The sequence below is a fragment of the Tinamus guttatus genome, unplaced genomic scaffold (assembly GCF_059628265.1).
Source record: "Tinamus guttatus ecotype Peru unplaced genomic scaffold, ASM5962826v1 Tinamus_guttatus_pri_ptg000203l, whole genome shotgun sequence".
Classification (NCBI taxonomy): domain Eukaryota; kingdom Metazoa; phylum Chordata; class Aves; order Tinamiformes; family Tinamidae; genus Tinamus; species Tinamus guttatus.
The window spans coordinates 4,057,655-4,066,753 of NW_028288737.1; the positions used below are offsets into that span (position 1 = coordinate 4,057,655).

The following is a 9,099-nucleotide window of genomic DNA, read 5'->3' on the forward strand; positions in this document are numbered from 1 at the left end:
ACTGACTTACCATGGATGTCTGAGTGTTCACACACATCCCTGTGCACAACTGAAGCGAAGGGCACTAAATCTTGCTTCAGGACTCTGCTCTTTGATAATACCCTGCCCTGCAGCATTGACAGTTTTCTTGTGTTCTAACTCACAAATGAGCTTAATTTTAGGGGAAAAAAATCCTTATTAAACTTTATTAAGAGTTTATCCCAAGGCACTTACCACAACTGGTAAAAAGATGATTTTACAGGGATAGATTACTGTAGCAAAAGTCTAGGTGTTCAATGAAAGAATCATAGAATCATTAAGGTTGGAAGGGATCTTTGGAGATCATATAGCCCAACATCCCTGCACACACAGGGTCACCTGAAGCACGTGGCACAGGACTGCATCCAAGCGGGTTTTGAAGATCTCCAGAGAAGGAGACTCCACAACCTCTCTGGGCAGCCTGTTCCAGTGCTCTGTCACCCTCACTGTCAAGAAATTTTTCCTTAAGTTCCTGTGGAACTTTTGATGCTTCAGTTTGTGGCCATTTCCTCTAGTTCTGTCGCTGGCCACCACTGAAAAGTGGCTGGCCGCATCCTCCTCACTCCCTAAGAAAGCTATAGAGTCAGTAATAAATCCAAATTAAATGCTGTAGTAATAAAAATCTATTATGAAAGACTCCCAATAAACACAAAATACTTTTTGATTCAGGTCTGACATTAGAAACCCTAAGCTGTTTTTTACTGATGGATCCAAGTCTTACCTTTCCACTACTGCTACTCTTCCTTTAGGTGGCATGCTTGCCTTCCAGAATTTTTACAGATGAAAGGATGGTCCATGTGTCTACAGGAGTTAGGTCTAGGGAACACATTACTTTTCCTTTGGAAAACTGCCATTGACTTTATTGACCAGTCCATTATATAATATATTAATCAGATCTTAATACATATTATAAAAAGTAAGTGGAAAGTGTTTCAAAACTCTGTGCTGTGGAAAACATCATTCTGAGGCATTTATGTAGTTATGATGATCTCCACTAGCACATACTGCCAAGGAGGATGAGCTTCTCTAGGCGGCAGGAACAGGCACATAAAGGTTCCTTTAGTAAGACAGGCACTAAAATAAAGAGTGCACCATATGGATTAGCACCAATTGGACTATTTAGAGCTAAAACACAAATACAGAAGTGCTACTAGCTAAGAGCATTAATAGGGCCTGAAACTGGAGGAGGGCAGGAGAACAAGTGAGAGCGTTACACAAGCGTATCTTGGAATGCAATACGTGTTGTTCACACAACGGGGAACCCACCCAGCCACCTCCCTGCAAAGAATGCTGCAGTATCAGAGTCCCCAAATGCTGCAGTTTTACTCATTGCGTCATGGAATAAGAATGACTGTTACAGACCAAGTACTTTCTCCCTGCACGTGACCTCAGAGGCACAACAGGAGAAGAGATTGCCTTCAGTTTAGAAGAAGTTGCTAGCGTGCAGAAACTCAGCACAACCAAGTTATAGCCCTTCCTCCGACTCCATTCCTGTAGCATCAGCACTTCAGGACCAAGAAAGAAAAGTTGCTTTCCTCCATCCCTAAAGAAAACTGTCACCTCAACAGCCAGTACCACGGGAAGGAGCAGAAAATCAGGCTACCAAAATCAGGTTATTGTCCCCTTTTCTCACATGGTTCTCTTTAATGCTGAACATTAGTTCAGAAAGCTTGAAACGTAGCTTTGCTATTGGAATTTCCAGTCTTCTGATTCTTACATGGTTTTATCCTTCCATTTTATCACCAGTAAGATAAACACCAGTCAACCACAAGCTGACAGATCAACCATAAGATACCACAAACACAAACTAAAATGGGATAGAAGAGCACTGAAAATACAATTATTTCAAAAGGACTGCAGGAAAATTGTGAAGAGCAGCACTGTGACGTGGTCTAACAGTGACAGTACAAGGAAATGACCCAGCAACAGGTTCCACACCTGCTTCTCCCAGCAGTGGGGCACGAGTTTCTCACCTTACAGCTCTGTAAAAGACCCCTGAGGAGCAGCGAACTGCTCCTGAGAAAGAGAACTCCGCTAGTATCTCTTCTGTTTCCCCTACGCAAGAAAAAAGCTTATTTCTAGGAATGTTCTGAGAAAGAGCTACTGGGCACAGAATAGCGGGGAACGTACACAGAAACAAAAACAAACACACACACCACTGGCATTTTTATGAATGCAAGAGCCAACCTGTGGAGTTAGCTGGGATCCCAACTTTCACAATAAAGCACAGTGTTGTTTGGAGAGCTGATGCTGTGCAGGAGACCAGGTCAGAAGTGAATTGGAGCAGAAAAGAAAGATGAGACATGAACGTAAAAGAAGGTCAGATGTCCTTAGGACCACGGGAGGAAAGGAGTAATAACCTGCAACATGTGAAACAGGCACTGCCCACCTTCGAAAGGAGCAGAATAGTCCTTGGTTATTTGGGTGATTTATGAGATAACAGACCCGAAATGGGCCAGAGGCACCCTGGGACTACCAATTTGTTATCTTGGCAACAGTTTAGTGCTTAACAAGAGAGGCCCCGTGCCCCCAGGTCATACATTTCTCAAGTCAGAAAAACATGCTGACTACAATTATTTATACTGATATGACTTGAAGAAGAGTTTGTCATTTTCTTTGACCTATGACAACAAACTCTGAATTATGTACAAAATAAAAACTCTCTGTCCAATTCATAGAGAAGAAAGGGACGGTGTTTTCACTGTGTGGAGAAAGAGATGCCTAATTTCAAGCAAAGGAGATGGCCCAGAAAGTTCACCACATACAGCAGGCTCTCAAAGATTACCAAATGAGCACTCCAGGAGACTCAAGTATGTTCTGAAGTTGTTTAAGTTTCCTTACTGCTTTCAATGCACCATCCCTTGGGCTAAACTCCTTGTGCAGTCAGTGAGCTGGAGCCTGTACAAAGGGATTCTGCTTCGTACAAACAAAGCAAAACAAAAAAAAAAACCCTAAAAACTATCTCTAAGCAGGAAAAAAGGAAAAATATCCCAAAGATCTTTCTAGATATTTGGAAGGGAAACATGAAACAGCCCTCGCCTTCCCTTCAACTTCTTGTCTATTATGGATTTTCTTATGAGTTATGCCTTGCTAGAAGCCAGAGGCAAACACAGACCCTGGTCCTGTACTGACTTGTGCATCTTAGGCTTGATCCGCCCCCGTGCTGAGCATCTGATACTGCTGTGCATGCCTCATTTCCAGTGCTTAATATTCTCACAGAAGACACCAGTGGGACTGTTCAAGGGTTGAAAGGTACGTGAGGGTTCAGTAGAAATGATACTCAGCATAATTTTGTTAACACACTTCGTACACTGATGATTAAAAGCTGGGTGTTTATGATCACAGATAATGAGGATTAACAGTCTCTAAAGTTATTTGAGTCTTTTACCTTACATCTTCCAGTTGGCACTGATGGCGATTTGAAACGGTGAATAGTTTGGGAGTAGGCTTATTTATGGTCATTTGAAAGTATCATATGACAAAAAGCTGGAAAACATTGTGCAATTTGGAGAGGCTTGCTAATTTAGCTATTGATTCACTTTTCGCTTTCCTGCCTGTTTCTGAGTACTTGCAATCTAGTAAAACAATTTGGTTGCTGATTATGTGTCAACTGTAAATGTTGAGAAGCTCAAACTAAATCATGAAAACCCATCCTCAAGAGCTCCCTCCCCACAGGTGACCTGACTTGTTCTGCACTTGAGCTCACACATGTCTTCACTCATGCGGGTAGCATTAATGGAGGCTGTTACTTGAATCGGGGGAACTGATAAACATCCTTTCATCAGGTCCCCGAGCAACTTGATCTAACTTTGAAGCCTGCTCTGCTCTGAGCTGGGGGCAGGGTGAGGGGATTAGACGGCCTCCAGAGGCTCCTCCCAGCCCCAATTTTTCTACTTGATAAACTACCACAAGTTTTCTTCCCCATTCCTCGGCGAAAGAGGGAAGTCCTGTTTCCCAGCTCCCTGGCAAAGCCGGAAAACCAGAACGCATTCCTGTGCTTCAGCCCTTCCTGTTCAGGCTGGCTTATTAATTAAACTTTACTGGTGCAAATGGGTTTGCACAAAAGCACTGGCCCATGAACTGCAGCCAGGGGTCCCAACGCACTCTACATCAGACGAGGCAAAGCAAATAACATCTTAACCCGTAGCGACTACACTCACCAAAGGGTGGACACAGAGTCCTTGATCTCAACCCCAAGAGTGTGTAGCATCTCACTGAAAGGACACTACATTTCTCTGTTAACCTACTTAAATTACTAAGCTGTTCATGAGAACTCAAAGAAAGGAAACGAACAACAAGAAGAGGGAAGGAGTCTGTTATTTACGAAACTATTAAATTTTCCGAACATATCATTCTTTCCAGTCAGTAAAAGCATTATGATTTTTGCATAAGTATCTTTCATTCCTACCTCCTTCTAATAACAAAGCTTCTTCCTCTATAACTGGTCAAAGTTTTAAGAAAAATAAATCAATCAGGAACACCCTGTACTTCAAAGGGAACACACTTCAAAGTGCTCTTCTTTCTCTTCTTACTCCCTCTCTTTCTAACAGCCACACTTTAATTCACATTTACCCTTGACATCTTAATCAGCCAGAGTATTGACTAACTTTCCAGCGACAAAACACACAGCTGAGTCCAAATACCTATAAAAATGTTTAAATAATGGTACCCTAGCGTAATACCTTCCCAAATCTCAACCTTTTAGAAAATAAATCCTACATTTGACAGCAGAATGGCCTCTTAGATAAACCAACGGTATCAGAAGCAGACAACACAGAGACTGTAGTTTATTCCAAAGAATATCTACTATTCATTTTTACTTCTCTATGTAAATGTATAAAGAAAAAAAAAAAACAGAGAAGACCTCACGATTACTTTTTTTTATATGGCGCTTTCCTCTCCTATTTTTGTCAACATTAGGTTCTCAGCTAGCAAATGCATTTAAAAGCATATTGCTATTTTACATTTTTTACACTTTTTTTTTTATATTGCACTTCTCATGTGAGTGAAGTTTCTCCTGCTGCTTAGGGATTTGCAGGATTGGGACCACACACTTCAAACTATTTATGTTAGTTCCTCTTCCTACTCTGCTACAAAGAGAATGTGTATACTGTAGCAACAGACAGAAAAATAAAACTCACAACCCATAAAGAGAAAGCTTTGGACATAGTAATGATCTGCTTAAAGATATTCAAGCTGCTTTCGATGTTAATCAACTACTGCTGTAATGGGCACTTCATATGGTTTTTTGTAGAAAATGAGGAAATATTTTGTGGTTGCCATTCAGGTTATCAAGAAAAAAATACTTACATTCACCCAAGCAAGGGAAATTCAGGAAACAAAAGCTTGTGATAAGGATCTAATTGCATCCTCAAAGAACAGAAAAGGAACATGAGCTTGGCCGCAATAGGAGGGTGAGACCAAATACGCAGTTAGTCCCATATCCTATCTCCGACAACACCCAAATCCAGATGTTTAGGAAGAGTATAGGAACAGCCGATGCACTATGCCATTTCATAGACTCACAACATAATTTAGCAGGTATGTGACTTCTGGAGGTCATCCAGTCCGACCCCCTGCTCGCACGCGGCTTCCCCTTCTGATGCCTGCCAAAATTCTCACCAACTTGAGCAGTTTTCAGGTCAGGAATTTCCTCGGCCAGCAGCAACGTCTTTCCAGCTTCTTCAGTATCCCTATCAGATATACTCAGGCTCCAGGAAAACCCTGCTTTACCAGCCCTACGATTCTTTACCAATAAACCTGCTGATCTACGCACTGCACGCGCCGAGCTGCGCCGCTGCGTTGCGGAGGCTCCGTGTCACAGCGGGGACACGCGCTGCACAGCCTCCAGCCTCGGCCACAGCTCCGAGCAGCCAGCTCGGCGCTCAAACACAAAGGAGCAGCCAGGGAAATCACACGGCGACTGCTCAGCTCTCTGCTGCCTTTCGTAATTCCCATGCCTATGTATCCCAGTAGAAAAATGATATCTTTTGACAAAAAAAAAACCAATAAAACAAAAAATGCACTCAGAAATCAGATGCCCAATACGGATCATCCCAGGACCCAGGGCCCTGGGTAAATGCACACCATCTGTTACAGCAACACCTAGGACCCAGCAGTACCAGCCATATCCTCCCTTTTACATAGCAAAATAAAAAATAGTTTTTCCTTGTATAACAATCCCCTCAATCCAAGCTGGAGCCTAATCCCACTCAAGCACATGGGCATCCTTCCACTGACCACTGGAGGAGCTGCAGCAGTTCCATCCAGCGCTTATATCATCTGCCGCTTAAGAACAATGACAAAAAAGTGCAACTTCTACATTCCAAGCGAGGAGACTGAGGAAAGGGGGTTTACTCCAGGTTTACCCAGCATTTCCCCAACTCCCAGATCACACACCGACGGCTCAGATGCGTCCCACAAAGCCCAAACCACACAGGTGGCTTCCCATTACCCCATGCCAAAAGCAACAACAACGAAACCCTGTCTGCGTGGGCTGCTCTCCCCGCGGCAGCACAGAACCCGCCGCGCAGACGCACGTGCCCCGGCGTGCCCGGCGCCCGCGCTCCCGCCTCGCCAGCCCCACGCACCCGCCAGGCGTCGAGCGCGGGCGCGACGCTCCCCGCGACGCCCTGGGCACGCGCAACCAGACCTGGGTGGCCTGACGGATTTGGCCACGCAGGAGCAGCGCAGCTTGCCCGATGCCGTGAGGGGATTTCTCCGCATTGCCCCACGGGGACATGCGTCCTTTGGGGGTGTCGCGGGCTACTCACACGGGCACGGGCTGGCAGGGAAACTGGCTCCGGGCGCACTGGTACTGGGCCTGCACGTAGCTCTCCGTCCCGTCCAGCACGGAGCAGCTCACGTTCCTCGTCACGATGTAGGCGCACCAGTTCCTGCGGGGACGAGAGCGGCGCCGTGAGGCCCACGCGCCACCGCGACCCGCGCCACCCGCCGCCCGCCCCGGCGACACCGACCTGCCGCGGGCGCCCGGGCGGCCGTAGCGCAGGTGCGGGGAGCCCTGGGCCAGCCCGGCGCCCAGCGCCAGCAGCAGCGGCGGCAGCGCCCAGGCGCCCGGGCGCAGCTCCATGGGGCGCCCGCTGCCTCCTTCCTCGCCGGCCGCTCCCGCCGTCTGTCCCTCCGTCCCAGCGCCCGCCCTGGCGCCGCCGTCCCGCCCTGACGCAAGTGCCCCCCGCCAGCTCCCGCCCTCCGCCGTTACCGCACGCCCCGCTCCCTCCTTCCTTGCGGCCCGGCCCGGCCCGGCTCGGCCCGGCCCGGCCCGGTCGCGCCGCTCCCTCCGCCCCGCGCCGCCGCCGTGAGCCGCCCCCGGACCGCGGACCCCGGGCAGGCCCGTCACGACGGGCCCGTGGAGGAAACGCGTGACGGGAGGTCGTGGACAGCGTGGGTCCCCCCCTGGCGCCGGCCCCCCTTGGAGGGACCTCTCTGTCGTTCCCCTTTCTGACCCAACAGCCCTTGGAAGCTGCACAGCCCGGGCCGTTACCCTTCGCGCTGTGTCCTGCCGACACCAGGAGCTCCGTTGCGCCCTGTTTTCTTGTTTTGCCTCGAATAAACCAGAGTGAGCCTCAGTCTAGTGCCATACTTGGGCCAGATGCCTCTGGAGATACTGCCCGAGTGCAAGGAGCAAGGTGCACCTCCCCAAAGGAAATTTCTACCTCATATTCCCAATTCATGCTCCTCTGCCATTTCTTACCCTTTCCAAGCTCTTGTATTAGTTAATAAAAGCTTGGTCTTGGGCTTATGTTAAACCAATTAAGCTCCCTGGCATCAGTGGAGCTCGTGACAGTGAGACATTGAGCACCTCGCATCCCATGCCATGCATCACAGCAGCAAGGAGAGTGTCTAAACTCACCTCCATGAGTGCAAAATGTCATCATAGCACTTAAATATTCAGAGACACTTCCTTTACTCAAAGTCATCATTCATAAGAAAGATCATTCATTGGGCAGAGAGAGAGCACTCGGTGTTTGAATTTGCTCAAGTATTAAAATTAATTCCAAACCTTGACTAGATTATCTGTACAAGGTAGTCTGTAATGGGTGCCAGTACAGTATAGACCACTGCACAGGGCCATCTGTCCTCATCAGCTCTTCTTCTTTTGAAGAGATTGGGCCATCACACAGACACATTCCCAGGAAGTTTGAGAGACAGAACCTGTTTCTGTACTGTACTTCCACTTGTGCTTGTCCTCGTCCTGTTGCAGGCCCTAGTTATCTTCACAGTAATGATGCTTGATGCAATGCTACGTCAGTTATCCAGACCATGCTGCTGGCTACAACAGGGAACAACTGTGTTTAAAAAGAGCAACCAACTCTTTTGCACTTGTGTTGAACATCGAACCAGTACCATGACCCAGGCTACCACATGGACAGAGACTTAAGGAGCCCATCAGGACTGCATGTTGCAAGAGAAGTGCACTGTGGGCATACAGGAGACCCTTAAGCCAGCATAGCCTCTGTGTCAGGGAGTCAAGTCCTGAGGGCCACCAGGCCTAGACTCAGCAAAACTGAACAAGGTTGGGAGACAGGGCCAGTGCCAGAGGGAAGGGAAGGGAAAGGAAGGGAAGGGAAGGGAAGGGAAAGAACTAGCTTGGGTGGAGAGTCAAGAGGTCACACAGCTACCACTGAGTAGATGGGAGACTTGCTGCTGAGTATGTTGGGTCCCAGCCCTGCCCACATGCCCCAGGGCCTGCCTTGGCCACAGCAGCTTCCCGGGCTCTCAAGGTTTCCCCCAAGCAAAGCAGGCAGTAGATCCCTGTCTGTTCTTTTGCTCTAGTCATCTAGTCATCTGCTCAGACCTGCCTAAATAGGCAGATTTCATCTGCCGATCTTACAGGCAGTCTCATTCAAACACTATGCTCACTCATCCTCTGAGTCTGACAGGAAAATGAACTTTAAAAACAGTTAAGATTATGATTTCAGTCTAATTTTTAGTAACTGTCTCATTGGAAACATACAGTAAAGCTTTCTGCCCACAAGAGCCCCCAGGAGAAATACATCCAATTACAGATGCTTAAGAACACTTCACTGGTTATAAGTACTAATGGGAAAATCGGAGGTTATT

At 47.4% G+C, this 9,099-nt stretch overlaps 1 protein-coding gene across 1 annotated transcript in view; it reads right to left on the minus strand.

Annotated features, from left to right (window-relative positions):
• The window catches only part of EMILIN2 (elastin microfibril interfacer 2), a 28,676-nt gene extending 21,566 nt beyond the window's left edge, over positions 1-7,110 (minus strand). The window contains exons 1-2 of the mRNA XM_088524085.1: positions 6,996-7,110; positions 6,792-6,914 (exon numbers count right to left, since the gene is read on the minus strand). Of these exons, the coding sequence (XP_088380211.1) occupies positions 6,792-6,914; positions 6,996-7,108 (236 nt within the window). The 5' untranslated portion in view covers positions 7,109-7,110. The remainder of the gene's footprint in view (positions 1-6,791; positions 6,915-6,995) is intronic.
• Between the last annotated feature and the right edge of the window lie 1,989 nt (positions 7,111-9,099).